The sequence below is a fragment of the Heterocephalus glaber genome, unplaced genomic scaffold (genome assembly GCF_053883595.1).
Source record: "Heterocephalus glaber isolate CG9 unplaced genomic scaffold, H.glaber_assembly_v1.0 deba00001429, whole genome shotgun sequence".
NCBI classification, from domain to species: Eukaryota; Metazoa; Chordata; class Mammalia; order Rodentia; family Bathyergidae; genus Heterocephalus; species Heterocephalus glaber.
In genome coordinates, this window is record NW_028258294.1 from 1,092,484 (window position 1) to 1,117,202 (window position 24,719).

At 38.8% G+C, this 24,719-nt stretch overlaps 1 protein-coding gene and 1 long non-coding RNA gene across 44 annotated transcripts in view; one reads left to right on the forward strand and one right to left on the reverse strand.

Annotated features, from left to right (window-relative positions):
* The window catches only part of LOC110346369 (uncharacterized), an 87,027-nt gene extending 76,651 nt beyond the window's left edge, over positions 1-10,376 (forward strand). For both annotated transcript variants that reach the window (XR_002390359.2, XR_015451544.1), the window contains exons 2-4: positions 3,334-3,487; positions 5,792-5,954; positions 8,643-10,376. This is a non-coding gene — a long non-coding RNA (uncharacterized LOC110346369). The remainder of the gene's footprint in view (positions 1-3,333; positions 3,488-5,791; positions 5,955-8,642) is intronic.
* Positions 1-24,719, reverse strand: part of Dlg2 (discs large MAGUK scaffold protein 2) — a 2,046,311-nt gene that overhangs the window by 58,441 nt on the left and 1,963,151 nt on the right. For all 42 annotated transcript variants that reach the window (XM_087212053.1, XM_087212052.1, XM_087212046.1 and 39 more), the window contains one exon: positions 7,120-7,296. In XM_087212053.1, the coding sequence (XP_087068179.1) occupies positions 7,120-7,296 (177 nt within the window). The remainder of the gene's footprint in view (positions 1-7,119; positions 7,297-24,719) is intronic.

Here is a 24,719-nt window from a genome sequence, read left to right on the forward strand (position 1 = left end):
TTGTTCACTGTAAACTCTTTATACTCTAAGCTTCCATTATGTTCCTTGAAATTTTGTGTTATATATGCTGAAAGTCACAATATTTGGAAGGAACAAAGAGGAATAAAAAAATAATATTTGCTATTTAAATGCTTAAATAAATAAAAATCTGTTTCAATAAATCAGTCTGTAGGGATGAATACCCAAAATGGAGATTAAACAAGCTTTCCCTCTCCTTTCCTTTTTTCTCTTCTCCTTTCCTTCTTTTTCCTTATCTTTCCTTTAAGAACATTGGTATAGTTAACTTTATTTGATAACCAAATCTATATAATCTTGAATTTTCCTTCGAGAAATCTAATGTCTTTCTTCTCTCATTTCTGCAGATTTGTCATTTTACCTGTTACTCCATTCATTCTCTAACCACTTATTGAGTTCCTATTGTATGTCAAATGAGATACAATGGAACAAGGAAAATAGATTTTAAACGTACGACTGCAGCCGGGGATTTAGCTCAGTGGTTCCGGTGCTTGCCTCGCAAGCACAAGGTCCCTTCGATCCCCAGTACACACATACAAAAAAGTACGACTGCAATGAACTCATAGCAATGTGCTCTTGGCAAGAACAGAGATGTAAAGAAAAACTGATAATCCTCTACAGTAAGAATTCTAATGTCAACATAGGTGTACTTATCTCACTGAGAGAGTAAGAGGGGTGAAAAGCATTGGGATGGCCTCCTTGGAGGAGGTGTCAGTTGATCAGACTTTCAGGATGAGAAAAAGCTCGTAAGCAGGAGAGGTTGAGGAGGAATTCCAAGATGGGACGAACATGCCCGTGACCCGAGGATGTGAGCAAGCTGAAAGACTGTAGGATGCAGAGATGAGGCCAGCAAGGGAACATAAAGGCAATCAATCTACTTTCAGAGGTTGGGGTTTTCCTTGAGGAATCCTCAAGAGTTATTAGAGGGCATAAAGCAAGGAAGCAATAGAATCAAATTAATGTTTTAAATATATGAGCTTGGTGCATGTAGAAGACAGATTAGACAAGGAAAGGAACAGGAGGCCTATTTAGAAGCTGTTGACATAATCTGGGCAAGAAATGATGAAATATGATAATGAGGCAGAGGGGATGGAAAGCCTCAAAATAAAATTGGTAGGACTTGTGCCTGTTTGAAGCCCAGGATTCAAAGGAGTAAGACAAAACATTTCCTTGAGTTTTCTAATTCTTGCTAGGTGGATGATCTTTCCTTCCTCTAAGCCATAACAGCATTTAATTTTATCTTTATGTCAATATTATTTCTTGATTTCCTTTTAAAAATTTTTTCATTGCTTTTACAGTTTCTTTCTTCCTTGAGGCCAAGCCCATATATCACTCAGTATGAATTATAGCAAGTCCTAAATAATTGTTGAACAAAAATAATATACAATATGTTGTTTTAACATGACTTTTTGTTTAAATATGGTTAGCTTTGATTTCAAATTTTTCTTTCTATAGAAAGAGAAAAAACCCCAAATCTATAGAAACTTAATGGTTGATAAAGTCTTAGCTATTCATAGATCAATAATTAACAGCATTCTCCTTTCTGAGAACTCTTTTGTGTTTCCAACTGAAACACAGTGAAGATTCAGGTTTCTATAGTTACAGAGTGAAGTTTCAGAATATATTTCAGTATGAGAGTAGAATATTTGAGTGGAAACAGCTGAAAAAATTTCTTCAAATCTAACCTCAGATATTCAAGCAGTATGTTCCACTGAAGAGTTTCTACTTGCATTCAACACACAAACTTGGGAGGAGAGCAAGAAAGACTTCAGATAAGATGAACTGCCAAATGGAAAGATGCTTACTGAGAAAAGGTCTGGTCGGAGGTTTATCAGCTTGTCTCAGTTTTAATTCAAGTGCAAATATAATTCATATTCATCTCTTTGGAGTCTTCTAAAACTGGTGTTAGGGCCCCAATTTTATTCTATCTTCTTTGTATTAATTAGGGTAATGATGGGAACCAGTATTTTATTGGAGGCTGTCAAAATGACGATAGCACACAGAGAATACATAGTTATTTAATCTGAATATTCAAGTAAATTCTGTATAAATCCATAGAACTCACACAGGCCCCAAACATAATATAAGGCTGAATTCAGTATTCAAACCTAAGAATTATTTGGACAGAGTGTTCTGATCCCCTTCTTCCCTGTTTCTAAGTTTATTCTTTTCCACCCTCTTGAGAAATGTCTCTATTAGGCCAATGTTAGCAGTTTATCACATTTTAAGATCAGAAGATCTTAAAAGGTTTGCAAAGAATATTGTCAGACACTCAGATGTATAGATGTTAGCCTCCAAATTCAGAATAAATTTGCTTTGAACACTGAAATCAGCTGAACTCAATGCTCATTTGCAACATCACATCATACATATTGACTTGGTCTCTCTCAGCATAGCAGCAACCATGGTTGAGCTTTACCATCACAAAATCCAATTGCCTTTCCGTCTTTGAAAACCTCTTTTGTTGGTAGTAATGACTGTGGCTTCCATTTTCGTTCCTCACATACCTTAGCCCCTTCCCCTCTGCTAGCTCTTCCCCAGATGCATGCAGATAGTTCACTGCTGACCTGAGAGGTAAGGCTTGGAAATAGGGCCCTAAATAATGTGGTGTTCTTTACTCTGAAACCAAAATCTGAAAAAAGAAAAATAGCCATCATTTGTGTGTACACTAAGTTCCAGAAGCATTGTTAAGCATGTTACCTATTTTTATCTATAATTGATACAGTGGCTCAGAATTTGACATGGAGTTGGGCATGTAGTAGAACGTTTTTGAATCTTTCTTGAATGAATATATAAATGAACTCTCATGAAGGATTCTAGTTCTTTGACTAGATGTGAAAAATAAGGCTGAGAGAGTTTAAGTGACTTAGCAAACAGCCCATGTTTCCTATAAAAAGTTGTTCAACATTTTACAATCTTTTCTCTTGGTAAGAATCTACGTAACGATGTGGCATCACCATCTCTCATTGATTTACTGAGTAAGACTTCTTTGGCAGAAATAGATATCAAGGTTCAAAGGGCTTATGCTTAAGTGAATGGTAGGACCACCTGTACACATGGACCCAATTGCAGTGAGAACACTGCTGCATTTTCCTTCTCACACTCAGACTCAGGCAATTAATTAGATTGTTTAAGCAGAAACAATCCTCCCCGCCCTCGTCTTGTCACTGACCAAAATACTTAAAACATAAACTGGTGACAAAATTTGAGCAATCAATTCTGACATCTAGCATCTCCAGGTAGTACCAAATGGTAATGCTTTAATGAGCCCAACTGTCTCCCTCTCCCTTTTCCCCATTTCCCATCTGGTATTTTCAGGTTCCAGCCAACCACATACCTGGACCAGACTAGGAGCACTGGATAGTGGGAACATGATTTATCATGCACAGTTCTTTTGCCTGTGCTCTCCAGGCTCTGTTGGAGAAGTGAAATGCCATCCAAACCAGTGGCCACAGCTTGCTGTGGAGGCTGGGTGAGTAAACTCTTATGTGATACTAGAAACAGGCTGTCACCCTAAGCCTAGGAGACCAATCTCTGTGAGACAATGAATGGCTCAAAGACCTCAGGACAAATCCTGGTTTGACCACTCAGATTCTATGCTAAGGATTCAGACTGTGAAGTCACATAAACCTGGGTCTGAACCCTGCCTCTGCCACTTACTGGACTGTGACTTACTGTAGTCATTCACCCTTTTAGGTTCTTAGTTTTCATGCTGGTAAAATTAGAATAACAACATAGACTTTAAAAATTATGGTGAATGTTAAATGAGACAATACAAAAAATTGTTTAGCCAAGAATCTGACACATAGAATTCAGTACGTAGCAGGATACTGCTAAGATGTTTACAGTAATACCATCCACAAAGCCACTTGTCATCATACTCCCAATTTCCTTGCCTTGTAAAAGGCAGGTAATACAGGCACTCTGCCTCAGGTACTCACTGTCATGGGCAGCCTCTCCATGCCAACTAGAAAGGCATGGATTTCTCTCTTTCTCTCTGAGAGAATTCACAAATGTGGGCCACTGGATTTGAGAGCTATTGGGGTGAGAAAAACTCAGACTTGGGATTCTGCGGCATCTGTACAGCAAGAAGAACTTCACCAGATCTGATCCCTCATCCTTGGACTTCCCAGCCTCCAGACCATGAATTAAGTAAACGTCTTTACTTTATAAATTTCCACTCTGTGGCATTCAGTTGCAGGAAGGGAAAAAAGAGACTATAACATACAGTCAGTACTATTATCAGATGGAATTTATCCCTTGGTCTGTTTCCCTTTCACTTTCCTTAGTAACTTTATACAACCCTCATTTTCCTAGTCACAGAGTTCTATATAGAGTTACATGCTGGTCTCGAGAATGGTGGATGCTTAGCAGTGACCCTACAACAGCAACTGCACACAGACACTGCATGATGAATTGAAATCTGTACTCTTTTATTTTTATAACTTTGGGAGGCAGGGTTGCATATGAGTTAAGAGCAATTCTATAGTCTATATTCAAGTACCAGTTCTGCCACTTATTAGATGGGCAACTTCAGGCAAATTAATTGACCTCATAGGATATTAATAAAGTTTAGTAAATGTAAAGGATTTAAAACAGTATCTAGCATTTTGTGGAGTGTTTTATTAAATAAGTTTATTCACCATTTTGAAAAGAGGGAAAGATGATAATATTCATATTTATAGTTTCATTAGAATGATTAAATTAAGCCATCAGTAGAGAAACATTTTTGTAAAGGGTAAGGTCATACACTGATGTTATCCATTATGAGATATTTCCAGGAAGCTCTACTAAATAAACTATAATCATGAGACTGGTTAATTAGCAATCTTAAAAAAACCCAATCTAATAAACTTAGACTTTAAATTGGATTAAAATTAGTTCAAAAGGAGTCTTTGTGGGTAGGATGATAAGTAGTTTTTACTTCTTATACTTTTCTTAGGTTTCCCACTTTTCTATAATAAGGGTTATTACTTTTATAAAGACATAAAAAATTAAAACTAACTTCTTGAAATAACATCCTAAGGAGAAAATTTGACAAATTCATTTACAGGTATACATTTTACATAAAGACATATATTTAAATAAGTACTGTATATTTATTTTATAAAAACATTTTATATAAAACATATATTAGTGACGTAGAGCTACTATACCCATCATGAAACAAATGCAAACAAAAAATCAATATTGCAGACACTGAACAAACTTCTCTAAGTGAGCTATAGTATGATTGTTAAGATGGCTTCAGTCCAAAATATGAGAGGAATAGCCAATTAAAGAATAATCACCAGCAGGTGGAAAATTATTTCTAGAGGAATAGCACTGAAAATGTTCTTCAGAAGGTAAATGATGCATGTTAAACAAATGAGTGACACAACTGTTTAGAATTACAAAACCTCAGGGTTTCAAAGGGCCTAAAAATCATATGGCTGACCTTGCCTAAAGTTTGAATCCCTTTTCTATCTTCCTAAGTAGTCCATGCCATCTAGACAGTCCCACATAGAAGGAAGATTTCCTTAAAATGAGCTGAAATCCATTCCTGCAAGGGTTTCATTCCTACATCCCATCTCTACCCTGGGGGCTGTATTCAGCAACATGCTTCCTCCTTGCAGAGAAGAGCTCCTCAGGCAGCTGTGATCAATCAAAGCAAAGCAGCCCAACATCCATTTGTCTTGACTTTTAAAAAAAATTTTTTGGAATTTTTGGAAATGGACAAACAGAATATATACGAAGTATTGCTAGGAATCATTGCTTTGGACATACAACCTTTCAGAAAATACTACAAGCCATGGTACAAAGTTGACATGAAGCAGCATCAGGCCGGGCACCAGGAGAGCAGAGATGTAAAGAGTCCTGGTAAGAGATCCACGACCAGATGCACAGGACAGAAAGGCTGTCTGGAGGTCCAGCCACCGCACTGACTCCTCCCCATACAGGTAAGCGAGTGACTATGAAACAGTAGACCTGTTGCCCTCCCCACCACGGTCCTTGACTTTGTGGCCACAGGCAGAGAAAGATAAAGATCAGTCTTTTTCAGGGCACAAATGTCCCACAGAGTCATTCTGAGGGTGTGAGCTGTATTTTTTCTACTATGGTTTGTACTAGCTCAATCACTGACTCCCTTTGTGTGTGGCAGCACTTGAATACTCAGCTGCATAGAGAACTTTGCACAAAGGTATTTTCAGCTTTTCGATAAAAAGGATGAAAGCCCTTTGAGAAAAGGGCTCAAGAAAATTTGATGGCTACTTTCAACAAGCATCACCCCTCACTGATTTTGTATGTCTCTTTTCTAGGATACAGTCAGTTTCTGTTTTCTTTAACAATGTCTTGGTGCCAAAAGGACATTCACAGGGAAGGAAGTTCTTTGGGTGGTGATGAATAGAAGCTAAGAGACAGATATAGGAGTGAAGTATATTTCTGCCCCCAAAAGTAGAGCTGAAGAGAAAGAGCATCATGCCCTTGGATTTAGGAACCATTTACACAGCTATATATGTGAGTGACTACTGGGGACTGTGAGATGGGGAAGAGGACCAACTAAAACAGTAAAAAACTAAATAAAACAAAAAAACCCCCTAAAGAAACAGCTGGATAACCAGTCTTTGGATTTCATCAGGTTTTTGGCAGCTCATATCCCAAGCATATGAATTTTGGATGAGGGTTTTCAGTTTTGTTTCATCAATATATGAGATGTTAGATAGCCAGGTCCTTAGCTTAGTATGTTGTGTACTTTATTCAATTTCCACCTGGCCTTTCTGTAAAATTCATGTTGAGCTTTTAGAATACATACACTGAGTTTGTAAGTCAGCATACCGTTCAATAGCATAGCCTTGCATATGCAGATGCTGGGGAAAGTTTTAGGAAGATGGTATAAACAAATCCTTTTGTTTCTTGTGGCTTATCTCAGTCACCAATTTTGGTAAAATTCTAATATGAGGAGAATGAGAATTTTTTATTCATGTCACCTGTCACCACTGACAATTTCCCAGCAGATTGTCTGTCCCACTTACATAGTTATTTTGTGAACATTTTCCCCCAATTTTCTCTTCTCTCATTTCTGCTCCCCAGCTAGCTGAAGGGCAAAAACACAAAAACCACTCTTACCTCCGCTTGCTGGGGATGACGCCCATCTCCTCGCTGTCCCCCTCCAGCGTGACTCTCCTGGCTTGCCACCACTCATCATCAGAGGCATTGATAACATGGAGAATGTCTCCATATTTAAAGCTAAGTCCTTGACTTGGAAGCCCACTGTCCTTGCTCTTGTCATAGTCAAACATGGCTCTGAAAGAAATGTCACAAGAGGGCATGGTTAGAAATCTGTGACAGCACAGATGTACAATTTAGGGTTTTGAATTTTTACTCTTTCTCTGACAATCCATCATCTATTTGATATCAGGTCTAGGATGATGCTCTGGATTGCAGATTATATTCCCACTGTTTTGTCCTTAAACTGAGGTTAATTGCTGTATTTTCTTGCTGGTTGCAGTGGTGGCCCAGAGGTCCTTAAAACTGGGATCTGTGTTTCATCTTGGAGGGTATCAGATGTTAAAAGGTGTAATGGGAGATGAGAAAGTCATTTTTCTACCTGAGATCTTTTTTATTCTCATTACAATCAAATTTTCAAAATTACCAAAAAGAGAAATAGAGTGAAGAGAAACGTAGCTTTCTAATAAAGCATTCTGTGTGATAAGCAAATCCTCTCAGATGTATCAGCCTGTAGAACTCTTTCCTTTATAATGGAGTAAAGTGGTAGCAACAGGAAGTATCTATCACTAGGAGACTGATTCTTTCAGACAATGGAATATTGGAACATCCTGGATATTGGATAATTGAAGGGGTTAATGTAATAACCTGAGAAAATGCTTAAAGTGCAATGAATGAAAAAAGTATATATACATGTATGTATTAAGAGATCAAAATCATATGAACACCACCATAAATCTTTTTGTTTCCATATAATTCTTCCTGTGTCATGTTTCCCCCACTAGAGTTGTGGGAGAACCTTTGTAAGCCATTGTAAGTATGCAATTTGAATGACTGATGGGTTGCAGGAGTTGGAAGCCCAAAACAAAATGGTGAACAAGACCTTACTAACTAGCTGTTGTTTTAAGAAGGTGACAATTTATTGTAGGTCCTATGTTGCCTTCCCCCTGCAGTATCCTCCACTCTCAAAAACCACCATCACACACACAGTATATTATTTCCCAGGAGAAGCACATTTCACCATCTCCTTATTTCTTGATTCCATCCTATGCATTTCCTTGGAGTATAACCACTCACGCATGTGAAACAAGCTATATTTGGGGAATAGATTTTTCTAAAATCACCGAGGACCAAGTTTGGTTTTTTTCTTTCATCTTTTTTTTCTTCCATCAAAGAAATGTCACATCTGCTGTCATGGTAACCAAAAGAGCTGAAGACAGCATCCAACCCTCAATACTGCAGAAACTGAATTATAACACAGATACTTCTTCCATCCCCAGGTGATGAAATTTGTGGAGAGTTTTTTTCATTATAACACAGATATTCTTCCATCCCCAAGTGATGAAATTTGTGGAGAGTTTTTTTCATCTGAGCTTCCAGAATAAATTATTTCCACCTTGACCATCTGTATCTTTTCTCTCCAGGGCTCACACAATATCCAAACCAAGAAAAGGGAGCTGGAGCAGGCAGAACACTCCTGGTTCCATCACTTCTCTGGCTTTGTCATGACATCATTTAATTAACATTACTGAACCACTAGTTTTTGATACAAAATTGATCTAAGAACTACATTCACATGGAGCTACTGTAAGCATGAATCAAATAACACAAGCAGCCCCCTGCCATGGGAAGGGAGGTAGCAGCCAGTAGTATAGAAGTTAGAAATATAGACTCAGGGGCCATGCTACTGGGCCATGTCCTACTCCTATCCATGACTCACATGCAGCTAATTAATTTCTATTAGGCTTCAGTTTCCTTGTGTATAACAGAGTAATGATGGTGATGATAACAGTACTTCCAGTACAGAGTTGTTTTGTGATTACACAGCGCAGTAAGGCATTTACAGCAGTGCCTGGTACACAGTGACAAACGGTAACTATGAATTGCATTTCCTGCTTGAGGGGACAATAACCCATTTTACAGATTCCACTTTGTGAAGAAAAAAGAAGCAAAAAGAATATACCACACCTCTGACTGCTAGCTTCAAAAAGGCCTGTTTGTACAGGTGGCCTTTGGGAACCTAAATCTTCTGAGTTCTTGAAAGAATAGCTTGTGTGCCTCAACTGTATTTCCTGCTTTCCTTTTGGGAGTTTGCAATTGTGGTATGTTCTAGGGATAAGGTACCTATCTGACTGGCTTCAGTGAAAAGCCTTCATACTGAGTCTCTAATGAGCTTCCCTGGTAGAAATTTTGCTCCTGCTATTATAATTTGTTCTTAGAGGCATTGGGCACAGCCCATGTTCTTCCACTGAGGGGACTCTTGAAAATTTATACCTTGTTTCCGGCAGACTCTGTACTACAGTCCTCTCCCTTTGCTGATTTTACTTGGTATCCTCTTGCTGTAATAAATGATACTCCTGAGCCTGGCTATGCTGAGTCCTGTGGAACCTTGCAGAGAATCATTAACCCTGTGTTTTGGGGTGTCTGACACATTCTTGTGACTCATTCCTGTGAAGAATATGATAGGATGATCCCCCTTTTATAGAACTGGGAGCCCCACTGACCAGCCCCAGGACAAATGGCTTGAAGTCAGCAACCAAGTTTGGGCCTCCTGACCTACATTCTAGTGCAGGGGTTTTGACCTTATTCTCTATTCAGCCTTGGGGAAGGTAGTAATGGCAATGAAGTGGTGAGGATGCTGACCATGATGACTGCAAGTACTGATCTTTTGGGCAGCTTGGCCCTATGTAGTCCTTGTCTTTTTTCTGTATTGATGTCAATAACAATCTTAAAAGTAAAAAAGTAGTATCCCCTTCTCATTGAGAAAGAGGTTGCAGGAAGTTAAGGGACCTGCCTAGGTTACATGAATACATCTGGGGAGACAATAAATCTACATAATGGCTATTTTATTACATTACTCAATTTCCCAGCCTTTGTCTTCTGGCCATACTCATGGCCTAGCAGTAGGAAGGACCTTAAATCTTACCCTCAGTGCTGACAACTTTGAATTTGTGAAATTCCCTTATTGCTTAATTGTCCCAGTATTTATTCTGTCTGTGTTTGAACGGCTTGCCTGGTTCCAGGCACCTGGGTGTAAAGTGTGAGCAGTGGAGAGCGAGAAGCCATCAGGACAGATAGAATGTGGCAGCTAAGAAGGCAGGCTCAGGGGGCGGGGATTTAGCTCAGCGGTTTTGCTGCCTGCCGCGCAAGCACAAGGACCGGAGTTCGATCCCCAGTACCCCCCCCCCCCCAAAAGGCAGACTCTGTGGACAGTTTGCCTGGGTTTGCAACTTCTTAACTGTGTGATCTTCAGGCAGTTACTTAACTTCTTTGGGCCTCAAGCTTTCGTTAACTGAAAACTGGCATAACAACATCAACTACTTAAAAAGTTGTTGTGTGGATGTAATGAAATAATATATGCGAGTTACGCAGAAGACGTCGAATCAGCCCGCTGCAGACAGGCAGGTCTGCGGATGCCCTACTGAGGTCCCAAGTCACGCAGAACACGCAGAATCAGCCCGCGCCCCAACAACAATCCACTGGACCCCCACCCCCGCTCCTCTGTACAGCCACCTGGTTCCACACTACAGAGATGCAGAGGACACCAGACCACCAGACCACGGTAGTGAGTCCCGCTGCTCCTGGCCCAGAGGTGGGGGCTTGTGAGCTGCTGTCCCACTGCTCCTGGTCCGGAGGAAGGGGCTTCCCAGCCACCATCCCTCCCACTGCTCCCAGCCCACAGGAAAGGGCTTTTGGGCCACCATCCCTACCTCTGCTCCCGGCCCTTGTCCCACCTCTCCCAGCTCAGAGGAGGTAATCCATGCGGGTGCCAACAGCCCCCGCCCCCCCAGTTGAAATGAGAAAACACGTAAATAAGTCTCAAAACCAGACTTCCAGATCACCTACAGCAACCCCAAAGGGAAATGAGATGGAACACTCTTGATACTCAACCACCTGGACCCACTGAACTGGCAACAAAAGGAGATCTGGAAAAAATGAAATCAGAAATAATTTCTTAGATAAAAGGAGAAATTGTGCCCCTAGTGCAAGACATGATTAATAAATCTAGAGAGGAGCTCAGGAACATGATGGAATCCCAACATAAGAAACAAATGGAATCCATAAAACAGATGCAAATAGATTTCCAGGAAATGAAAAACTCCACTGAAAGTCTACACAGCAGAATGAGCCAGTGTGAGGACAGAATTTCAGATATAGAAGATAAGATTGCAATTAGTGACCAGGAAAAGAAAAATTGCTTCAAAATTATAAGGGAACATGAGAAATCAATCCAGCAGCTGCTAGATGATGCAAAGAAGAATAACATAAGACTGATTGGGCTCAATGAAGAAACAGGAGAGAGTGGAGATGACATAAAAAAATCTCTTCACAGAAATAATGGCAGAAAACTTCCCAAGCAGGGGAAAAGAGCTTGACATACAGATAAGTGAGGCATATAGGACTCCAAATAGCCTTGATCAAAAAAATCTACACACAGGCAAATAATTGTTAAGATTCCAGAAACACAACAGAAGAACAAAGTTCTCCAAGCAGTCAGAGAAAAGAAACAAATCACATACAAAGGAAAGTCCATCAGAATCACAGCAGACTTCTCAACACAAACCATCAAGGCAAGAAGAGCTTGGAGTGACATATTCCAGGCCCTAAAAGAAAACAGCCTCCAACCCAGATTGATGTACCCTGCAAAACTATCTTTCAAAATAGATGGAGAAATAAGATACTTTCATGACAAAGAGCACCTTAGGAACTTCGTGAATACCAAACCAGAACTCCAAAGAATTTTACACAATAGCCTAGGAACAGACATTGAGGATCACAACCCCAGGAAGCAAAGCAGAATAAACCCATCTGGCATGACAAGAAATTAAATGTAAAGGGGGAGAACCCAACAAAAAGAAAAAGTCAGGGCAATGACAAGTCAATACATTTCAGTTATAACCATCAACATTAATGGTCTCAATTCACCAATCAAAAGAAATAGACTGGCAGAATGGGTCAAGAAGCAAAATCCAACAATATACTGCATACAAGAAACACACTTCATTCAAAAGGAAACTCATAGACTGAAAGTTAAAGGGTGGAAAACAATACTCCATGCAACAGGAACCCGAAAAAAAGCAGGAGTAGCTATCTTCTTTGCAGATCAAGTAGATTTCAAACCAACACTGATTGAGAGAGATGAAGAAGGACACTACATCCTTGTAAAGGGAACAATCCAAGAGGAAGAGATGACAATCCTAAATATCTGTGCACCCAACTATATAAAACACATACTAATGGACATGAAAAGTCATATATGCACTAATACAATTGTAGCAGGGGACCTCAACACCCCACTGTCACAAATAGATAGATCAACTAGACTAAAAATAAGTAATGAAATACTAGAACTCAATTGAACTCTTGAACAAATGAACTTAACAGATGTTTACAGAGTCTTCCACCCCACAAAATCAGAATACACATTCTTCTCAGCTGCACATGGATCATTCTCCAAAATAGACCACATACTCACACACAGAACATGTTTAAGTAAGTGCAAGGGAACTGAAGTTATCCCCTGTATATTATCAGACCATAGTGTGATGAAATTGGAGATCCATAGCAAAAGAAACTGGAAAAATTTCATAAACACGTGGAAATTGAACAACACACTTCTGAATAACCAATGGGTCACTGAGGAAATTAAAGAAGAAATCAGACAGTTCCTTCAATTAAATGACAATGACAATACAACATATTGGAATCTATGGGACACAATGAGAGCAGTCTTATGAGGGAAATTCATAGCAGTGAATACGCATATTAGGAAAACAGAATGAGACCGATTAAACAACCTGATGCTGAACCTCAAGCTTCTAGAAAAAGAAGAGCAGGACAACCCCAAAGCTCATACAAGGGAGGAAATTAGAAAGATCAGAGGAGAAATCAATGCAATGGAGACTAAAAGAATGATACAAAAAAAATCAATGAAGCCAAGAGTTGGTTCTTCAAAAGAATCCACAAAATTGACAAACCTTTAGCCAACCTTGTGAGAAAAAGGAAAGAAAAGGCCCAAATCCATGCAATTAGGAATGAAAAGGGTGAAACTACAACAGACCCAGCAGAAATCCAGAGGATCATCAATACCTACTTCCAGAACCTATACCCCAATAAGATGGACAACACAGAAGAAATGGACAGATTCCTAGATACATATGAATTACCAAAGTAGAATGAAGAAGGCCTAAAAATTCTGAACAACCCAATATCAACCAATGAAATTGAAAATGTAATTAAAAACTTATCAACTAAGAAAAGCCCAGGCCCTGATGGCTTCACTGCTGAATTCTACAAGACATTTAGAGAGGAACTGCTGCCACTACTATTTAAACTCTTCAGTGAAATTGAAAGGGAAGCAATACTCCCAAATTCATTCCTGGAAGCAAGCATCACCTTGATCCCCAAAGCAGGGAAAGACCCAACTGAAAAAGAGAACTATAGGCCAATCTCACTAATGAACATTGATGCAAAAATCCTTAATAAGATAATGGCAAACAGAATGCAGAAGATCATCAAGAAGATCATACACCCTGATCAAGTGGGATTCATCCCAGGGATGCAGGGATGGTTCAATATATGCAAATCAATCAATGTAATACACTAGATCAGTAGAGCCAAGGACAAAAACCATGATTATCTCCATAGAAACAGAAAAAGCATTTGACAAAATCCAACATGCATTAATGATAAAAACCCTACAAAAAAATTGGAATAGATGGTCTCTACCTCAAACTGATAGAAGCCATCTATGAAAACCCAACAGCCAATATCATACTAAATGGTCAAAAACTGAAATCCTTCACACTAAAATCAGGAACAAGACAAGGATGTCCACCATCACCACTCTTGTTCAATATAGTTCTGGAAACATTAGCCACAACAATTAGACAAGAGAAAGAAATAAAAGGAATAAAGATAGGTAATGAAGAAGTCAAATTGTCATTATTTGCAGATGACATGATACTCTATATAGAAGACCCCCAAGAACTCCACCAAAAGTCTCTAGACTTAATAACCAAATTCAGTCAAGTAGCTGGTTACAAGGTCAACACACAAAAATCAATAGCTTTCCTCTACACCAATGACAGACTCACTGAGAGAGAAATAGGGCAAATAATTCCTTTCACAATAGCATCCAAAAAACTGAAATACCTAGGAATCATCCTAATGAAAGAAATCAAAGACCTCTTCTCTGAAAACTATGGCACTCTGAAAAGAGAGATTGAAGATGATATCAGAAAATGGACAGACATCCCCTGCTCCTGGGGAGGAAGGATTAATATAGTGAAAATGTCCATACTTCCAAAACTGCTATATGGATTTAATGCAATTCCAATTGAGATCCCAGCAGCATACTTCATGGACCTTGAGAAAACAATCCAAAAATTCATTTGGAACAAGAAGAGACCCAGAATAGCAAAAGCAATTGTAGGTAACAGAGACACGGCAGGGGGTATCACAATCCCTAACCTGCAACTATACTACAAAGCTGCTGTGATAAAAACAGCACGGTACTGGCAAAGAAACAGACTTGAGGACCAGTGGAACAGACTAGAAGATGCAGAAACAACGCCAGACACACTCAGTCATCTCATCTTTGATAAAGGAGCCAAACACCCTCACTGGAGGAAAGACAGCCTCTTTAATAAATCGTGCTGGAAAAATTGGGCTTCAACTTGCCAAAGATTAAAACTAGACCTATATCTCTCACCATGCACTAAACTAAAATCAAAATGGATTGAAGATCTAAATATTAAAATAGAAACGCTGAACCAGTTGGAACAGAGGTTGGGTAGAACCCTTGAAGACATCGGTGTAGGAAAAGATTTTATGAACAAAACCTCAGTTGCCTGTGAACTAGCACAAACAATCAACAAGTGGGATCTCTTCTTATTAAAAGGCTTCTGCACAGCAAGAGAAACCACCAGCAGTGTGAAGAGACAACCCACAATGTGGGAAAAAATCTTCACCTGCTCTTCCTCAGACAAAGGTCTACTATCTCGAATCTATAAAGAACTTAAAATGATCAGACCTCCCAAATTTAAAGACCCAATCCAAAAATGGGCATCTGAAATGAACAGACATTTCTCAGACAAGGAAGTAGAAATAGCAACTAAATACATGAAAAAATGTTCCACATCACTGGTCATTCAAGAGAAGCAAATGAAAACAATGCTGAGATTCCACTTCACTCCAGAAAGAATGGCTGCTATCATGAAATCCACCAATAACAAATGCTGGCGGGGCTGTGGAGAAAGAGGAATCCTGCTCCACTGCTGGTGGGAGTGTAGACTGGTGCAAGCACTGTGGAAATCAGTATGGAGATACCTCAAAGAACTAGGACTGGAAGTCCCATTTGACCCCACTATTCCACTGCTGGGGATCTTCCCCAAAGAATTAAAAGAATCATACCACAGTGATATATGTGTGCCCATGTTCGTAACAGCACAATTTGTAATAGCTAAAACTTGGAAACAGCCCAAATGCCCATCAACTGGAGACTGGATCAAGAAAATGTGGTTTTTTAATAAAATGGAGTACTACTCAGCCATAAAAAATGAGAAATTAGAGACATTTATAGCTAAGTGGATGCACATTGAGGCAATACTCTTAAGTGAAATAAATAGGACACACACACGTAAATACCGAATAGTTTCTCTGGTGTGAGAAACTGAAAGTGTAAATAAGGACTAAATGTATAATAGGTAATGTGAAATAGGAAGAAAAGGGGCAAAGGGGAAGGAAGTGGGAGGGCTAGGGGAAAGGATAAAGGGAATGGGATTAATATGAGAAAATGGAAAAATAGGAACAAAATCTTTGTAAATAGGGAGGACTGGAGGGGTTGAAGGGAGGGCTGGGCAAGGGTGAAAAGTAAGAACCAAGACAGACTATGTAAAGGTGCAAATTTCCAATGATGAATGTCATTATATTGTATACCTAAAATGTACCAATGATTAGAATGAATAATCGATAATGTAAAATAGGAAGAAAAGGTCCAAAGGGGTATGGGTAGTGGGAGGGGCAGGGGAAAGGAAAGAAGGGAAAGGAAAAATGCTGAGAAATGGAAAAAATGGAAATAAAGTCTTTGTAAATAGGGAAGGGTGGAGGGGGTGAAGGGAGGGCTAGGAATGGGGAATAAATAAGAACCAAGATGCATCATGTAAAGGTACAATTCCCAATGAGAAATGTAATTGTGTTGTACACCTACAATGTACGAATAAAAGAATTTAATAAAAAAAAAGAATATATGCAAAGTACTGCAACGCTAGCTTAGTACTAGTGAGTGCTCAATAAATATTAACCATTATTACTATTGCAATTTTTATTCTGAAAACTACTGGGATTTGACTCACGAGATCCGGTCACGACTGTGCCACATAGCAGCTGTCTTTCAGTCTCTGTATAAAGACGTTTAAAATATCTCTGTATCATCAGGACCCCAGATAAGGACATGACCAAAGTATATCCTCAGTACAGGTCTATAGGATATTTTCAATGACTACTGAAAACCATTCTTTCCCAAGCCTCAGCTTTCTCATTTACAAGGGGCAGGAGAGGAGTGGAGAGTTTCTAGTGGTCCCCACTGGGTCGGACATTCATTCTACTGTGCTCCATGTCATTCCCAAGAGTCTCTGAGGGGGAGTTTCCCACTTTTGTCTTTAGCAATAGATGTGTTCACTGAGGACTCAGTAACACATTCTTGCCATGGGCTTTATCTTGAACAGTCTCCCCTCGAGGATTACACTGATTCAGACTTGTAAGTTTCCTAAAATCAAGCAGCTGACACATTTCAGCAGCTTCTGGCTCCTTTGGCTATTAATGGATCTTCATGTCTGAGAAAAATGCTACAGTGCCCCATCTCCTAACTTAAAAGCGATAAGCTGTTTTTAATTTCCTTTATGTGGTAATTCATCACAGCAACTTTTATAAAATGTCATTAAGACTCACACTTTCCACCCAGGATGCTTTTAATAAGACCATTAGACAAATGGAATTTGACATGAATAATGGAAGATTTCCCTTTCCTTGCTCCCCTTTTTGAATTTCAATATGTGGTGGCCCTTTGCCAACTGGGACGTCTAGGAAGGAAAGAGTGAAGCAGGTGCTCATCTTCATTGCTGTGCAGAATACCTAGGAGACCCTATTGAACAGTGCTTGTCAAGTGTCCCACAGTGTAGTAAGCATTTTATATTCATTGTCTCAAGTTTCTGGGTAGGCAAGATAGCATGTGAGTTACATGCCAGGCTGCTCAGACAAAAGAGACCTCTTAGTTTAAGTCCCAATTTCACCTTCTCTACCTGTGAATTTGGGACACGTTACTTAAATCTCTTAAATGATCACTTAATTGTAGATGACCATTCCCTCAATGAGGAAATGCGAGTAACAATGGCATAAACTTAGATTGTTGTACATACACAACAATAGGATGATGCAAGTAGAAGGCCCAACACAATGAATTTCACTTTATTATTTCTGACAATAATCCTGCAGTGTAAACATATTTTTCTTGGCTCATAAATGAAATGAGACTCAAAGCCCTCAAATGAAAGAAGCTAGTAAGTGGCAGAGGATTCAAATACAGACAGGGGATGTGTCTGACTCAAACACTTGTATTCCTGACTTCAGAATTCCTTTTGAAATTCTTGATAAGGAATATTATACTTAGATCTCATCTCCAAGGATTTCATGATTTCTAATGATTATAAAAAATGAATAATGCCTCCAACCCCACCTCCAAAGATGTCTACATCTTAGTCTCCAGAACCTTCCAATATATTGCTTTATATAGCAAAAAAGACTTGTTGATCTGATTAAGGTTAAAGTTCCTAAAATCGAGATTACTCTGGATTATTTGGGTGGACCCAATCTAATCATGAGTCCTTAAAGGTGGAAGAGGAAAATAAAAGAGTGGTTTGGAGAGATGTAACTCAATTGAGAAGGACTTGACCTATCATTGCTGGCTTTGAAGTGGAGGAACAGGCAAAACCTATGTACCAGACATAGGCTGCTGTCTAACAAATGGAATAAATATGTGGAAGTGGCTTGGAAACTGGACCTAAAAGAAGCTGTAAGAATGCCAAGGAACAGGAAGAAAAAAATCTAGATTATCCCAAACAAAAATACAGATTTTAAAAGTATACCAGCAAGGGCTGAGGATTTAGCTCAGTGGTCCTGCCACCTGCCTCACAAGTGCAAGGTCCTGAGTTTGATCCCTGGTACCAAAAAAAAAAGTACATCAGGGAAACTTCATAGACTCTTTCAAAGAAACCTTAACTTGGAGGATCCTGAAGGTAAGGATATGTTATTGGAAAGTAGGAGAGACTCTTGTTACAGGGTGGGAGAAAGCTTAGTGAAATTATGAATTATGTTCTCCAGTTATGTGCAAAGAATCACTAGGGGCCAAACTGTAGACTGTGGTAGGAAGAATAATGGCTCCTCAAGATGTCCATATCTTAATTTCTAGGAGCTAGAATTTCCAGGGCCTTATGTGGTATAAGGGACATTCATCTATGATTAAAGCCTTGATTAAAACCTAAATGAGATTATCTTGGATTATCTGGATGGATCCAGTCTAACCCTTTGAGTTGTTGAAAGTAGAAGTTAAAAAAGAATTGAAGGAATAAATGGAAACAAATCTTATGTAAATGGAAGGGAAGAAAGGTTAAAGGAAGGGGAGGGGATTGGGGGAAAAGAATCAAGATATGTACAGGTACAAACTTCCTATGATGAATGTGATCATTACATCTAAAGTGTACCAATAAAATTAATTAAAAAAGAATAGAGATGCAGCAGCAGACTGCTACTGCTGGATCTGAAAATACAGGAAGGAAATTTATTATAGCAGCAATACAAAATCAATAAGAAACAGCATGGTCTAGTAGAGAGCAAGTGGAAGGCAAAGGCTACCAGTCTGATGATCCTGTCATAGATTCTTTGGAATAAAAACAGCTAAGCAAGATTAAAAATCCACTGAGTGCCTATTATTGGCCAGGCTTGGCAAAGTATCTTTGTACAAGATAATAATAAGATGCAGGTGCATCTTACTAAATTTCCATAGTTTGAAATGTAGGTATGATTATTTCTACCTTGCAGAACTTACAGCTTTAATTGCTTACACATTTATACTTCAACTAATTTTCACAATAATCCTAGGAGATCAATATTCTTTGTTTTCAAATGAGGCTGAGGCATGGAATAAACAGCCTTTTCCTTCTCTAAAGTTGCAAAGCATTCTACCCTTGACTCTTCTTGAGAAATCTATACTTTTACTTTTAGCCTTGAATGAGTTTCACCTCTTCTACTGGATCTAAAATTACTGAAAGTAATTCCACAGTTTCAGACTCTGCAAAGTCTTTGCAGAAAGAAGCATTTATAAATGAACGAGTGATACAGCAATGATTCCCCTCTGTGCTGTGAACTTGTTGGGTGAGAAGAGGTCTTTGTTTCTTTGACAACTTTATGGTCCAAGAAGCAACATGTTTTGACTCAGTTTCTTTAGCCTCTTGAAGTTGACGCGTCTGCTCAAGCAGAGGAGGGCTGGTCCTTACATCTCTTTGCAGCAAGATAAAGAATCAAAGCAGCAGAATATGACATCTGCTCTCAGATCCATCCCACTATACCTGGCTTGGATGGGTATGTTCCATCTTCATATTGTTAAGTGGCTGTGGAGAGTGCAAAATGAATAGATGGTGGAACACAGAGACACATTCAAGTCAGCCTACTCTTTCTAGCAGAGTGTCACTGGGAAGATCAGTGGATCTAAGTCTTAATTTTATTTACAAAATAGTTAAAGTTTCAATTTCTCACATATTTGTAGAGGTTAAAAGAGATAATGCAGGGAAGGCACTTAGCCAAGAGTTGGTATATTTTACCTCTTTCCTGTTGTAGAAATGAGTAAAGGGTTATTTCCACAAGTGTTGGAAGAAGAATGGAAGATGGAATCTTTTAAATGTGCTAATATATATATATATATATATATATATATATATATATATATATATATATATGCTCTTATTTTAAAAATCAGAATTTTCCATCTTTCTTCTTCTTAAAAACATTCACCTCCTCATGCATACAATAAATAACTGTTTCAGAAGCAGAAATGGCAACCTAGAAGCAGAATTTGGCTAGAATTAGGGGCAAAGCAATTAGTTCAATCTTCAACATAAGTCCACTGTGTGATCTTGAGTAAGTGCCTTACTCCTTTTGGGCCTTAGCATCTATAAAATTAATTGAGTGGTTAAATATTAAATGTGATATTATATTGTTTACAGAGTATTACATATGTACCAAGCACTATAATATTTGCCAGTTCAAAGAAACAGACCCAAGGATTAGTGGAACAGATTAGAAGATGCAGAACAACTCCAGACAAACTCAGCCACCTCGTCTTTGAGAAAGGAGCCAAATACCCTCACTGGAGGAAAGATAACCTCTTTAATAAATGGGGCTGGAAAAACTGGGTTTCAACTTGCCAGAGATTAACACTAGACTTATATCTCTCACCATGCACTAAACTAAAATTGAAATGGATCAAAAATCTATTTTATTAAAACAGAAACACTAGACCTGCTGGAAGAGAGATTAGTAGAACTCTTGAAGATATTGGCATAGGAAAAGACTTTATGAACAAAACCTCAGTCACATGTGAACTAGCACAAAGAATCAACAACTGGGATCTCATGTTATTAAAAAGCTTCTGCACAGCAAGAGAAACTGCCAACAGTTGGAAGAGACAACCCACAATGTGGGAAACAATTTTTACCAGCTGTTCCTCAGACAAAGGTCTACTATCTAGAATGTATAAAGAAATTTTTAAAAATCACACCTCCCAAATTTAAAGACCTAATTCAAAAATGGGCATCTGAAGTGAACAGACATTTCTCAAAGAAGTAGAAACAGCAAATAAACATATGAAAAAAATGTTCAACATCATTGGTCATTTGAGAGGTGCAAATAAAAACAACAGGTTCCACCTCACCTCAGAAAGAATGGCTGCTATCAAGAAATCATACGAGAAAAGGGAAAAATAGAAACAAAGTCTTTGTAAATAGGGGTGGAGGAGTTTAATGGAGGGCAGGGGAATGGGGAAAAAATAACCATACAAGATACATCATGTAAAGGTACAAGTTCCCAATGATAAATGTAAATGTATATTCAAAATGTACCAATAAAAGAATTTAAGAAAAAAAATCAACCAATAACAAATGCTGGCAGGGTTGTAGGGAAAAAGGAACCCTTCTCCACTGCTGGTGGGAGTGTAGACTGGTGCAACCACTGTGAAAATCAGTACAGAGATATCTCAAAGAACAAGGATTAGAGAGCTCATTTGACCCAGCTAACTGTGACATATGTGCACCCATGTTTATAGCAGCACAGTTTGTAATAGCTAAAACTTGGAATCAGCCCAATTTTCCATCAACTGGAGACTGGATAAAGAATATGTGGTGTTTTTTTTGTTTTGTTTTGTTTTGGTTTTTACTATAAAATCAACTGAGCCATAAAGAATGAGAAACTAGAGACATTTATAGCTAAATGGATGCACATTAAGGTGATACTCTTAAGTGAAATAAATAGGACACGCATGAGTAAATACTGAATAGTCTCTCTGGTGTGATAAATTGAAAGTGTAAATAAGGATCAAAATGTATAATAGATAATGTGAAATAGGAAGAAAGGGTCTAAAGGGGAACTGGGAGGGGTAGGGGAAAGGAAAGATGGGAAAGGCATAAAGATGAGAAAAGGAAAAAATGGAAAGAAAGTCTAAACATGGTGGGGAGGAGGGGCTGAAGGGAGGGCAGAGGAGTGGGGAAAAAATAAGAACCAAGATATGTAAAGGTACAAATTCTCAATGATGAATGTCATATTGTATATCTAAAATGTACCAATAAACTTAATGAATAAAAAAATATTTGCCAGGAACTTGGCAATGTGTAAGATGCTTACTTTCTATCCTTGTGGAGCCTATGATTGTTTGAGAATACAGGTAAGAGGATACATTCATTTGGCCATTCATTCATTCAGCAAATGTTGAGCATTTACTATGAACAAATGGTTATTCTAGGAGTTTGGATTTCAACTGTGATTGAAAACAGCTAAAAACTTTTCTGCCTGCAGGGAGCTTACATTCTAGTGAGAGGAGATAGATATAAAGCAATAAAGAATAAATGAAACAAAGTGATAGGTTACAGGTTTGTAATTGGAAAAGTTAAAACATAGCAGGTCAAGAGGGATCAGGGTATGGATTAGAACAGGGCTGTGGTAGTAGTAACGGTGAATTTTAAAATAGGATGGTCAAGAAAGGACTGAGTGAGAAAGTCATCTAAGTCAAGGCTTGAAGAAGATAAGAGAGTAGTCATGGAGGCATCTGTAGAAAAGTGCTCTCATAAGGGGGAACAGGCAGTAAAAAGTCCCTGAATATAGTTACAGTTGAGTCCGACAGGTGTTATGTTGGGAATAGTATAAGTGCTACAGCATCAAGAGCAGGAACCTTCATAAGGTGCTTGTGGAGAAGTTGATGAAGAGATAATTCACCCAGATCTACTAGTTGAGAGGTGGCTGCACACCTGCCCACTTCATCCACAGGGCAGCCTTCTTTTTCAGATATTCCTGTTCAGTGGAAGTCTCCTATGTAGCAATAGCAACCTTACATTCCTGAGGGCTTGGCCTCCTTCCCCCATCCCTCCCTGTCCCAGCTTTCCCTGTGAGAAAGCTTTCCCACATAAAATGGGCCACCAGGCAACTTCCTTCCTCTCTGACATATCCTACCACAACTTGCACAATACAGATGGAATTGTTTGGCCACGGATTTTTCTTAATCTTATATGCATGCCACCTTTCTTCAAATTTCAATCCATTCTTTTAAACTTAAGACTTTGGCAACCCTTAGTAAGTCTATCTGGAGAGGGCTGTTCCCTTCTCTGGGCCACATTGCTGCACTGTGCTCTTATTCTTGCTCTTAGAAGGCTACAGTTGATGTGTCCATAGGTCCTTCCAGAGTTCTCCACTTATGAGGATTAGCCAGAGCCTCACTAATCTCTATATCCCATGTACAGAATCAGGAGGAAAAACAGCTCACAAAATGAGGCTAAATTTAACTGAACTAAATTTAGGGCCCAAGCTGTGTGACCTAAAGAAAATTACATATGCTGGTGGTATGGTGGTGCATGCCTGTAATCCCACCACTTGGGAGGCTGAGGAAGGAGGATCGCCTCAATTTCGAGGCCAGCCTGGACTACATAGTGAGTTCAAGGACAGCTTGAACTATATAGTGAGATCCTGTCTCAAAAAAATTAGTTCATTAGATCTCCAATGATTTCCTCATTTACAAAATGGCATTAAAATTATTGTATTCCATCCACTTCACAATGCACCTTTTCTCATTTTTATATCTAAAATCAGCCAATGCTGCCATTTTTTAATTGACAGCATTTTACCTTTTTGAGGATACACAGGATGCCATCAATAGCAACCTATATTCAGTGAACATGGTAGGATCCATCTCACAGGTTGTGAGGATTAATAAATTATGGATAAAAACCCACAGATTGATTCCTGGCAAAAAGTAAGCAAGATATGCAGGTGTGTACATGCCGATTTTGTGTGTGTGTGTGTGTGTGTGTGTTAGGTACTGCTATTCTATTATACCTGGTGGGTCACTTAAGGTCACCTTATCATTATCTCCTTTTCTTACACACAATTTTTGCTGTATAAAAACTCCTGTAGAGTTTTTAATGGTTTTTCAGAAAGTGCTGATAGGCCAAATATTGTGCTGCAGAATGACTTTGGCTCAGTTTGAGTTCTGTTCGGCAGCTCTACAGAATTGAATGGAATGTCTGGAGGAAATTTCCCTAGCTTTTGCCAATAGTTTAGAAATTTAAGGGGAGAAAAAAAGAACATATTTTTAATACTTACAATTTATGTAAATATTACCAGTATTCCAAAAGTATAATCTTTTAACTCTATATCTCCTGCACACCTAGTGTAAGCCATCTACCCATTCATTAATTCATTGAGCATCTACATGCTAGGCCATATGCTAATGGAAAATGGCAGCCAGACCTGGGAGCACTTCCCAGTTCTGCCATTTATTTGTTTTACATCTGTAGGTAAGGTCCTTAACTACACTCTGCTCCTATTCTGTACATTGAAGACTAATCGTTCTGATATTGCTAGGATTAATTGACTCAACCCATGTAAAACACACAACTGGGGGTCTGGTATATACTATAAACTTCAAGAATAACATGTACTAGTATGGACAACTATGTTACAACTCAACTTTTTGAGGATGCAAGTATGCTTTGGTTCTATTTTGCATTTATTTTAGAAACCTATCTAACATTTACCTGGCCCTTACTAAGTGCCAGGTCTGTGGCTAGTGGTTGCATTTGTAATAAATGCTGGGGGAATCTCAGAGCAGAGGTCATCTCAGCTGGGATGGATGGCCAGGCAATGGACTTTGTCCTTCCCCGTGCTATTCCTGGCATACTCAGTAA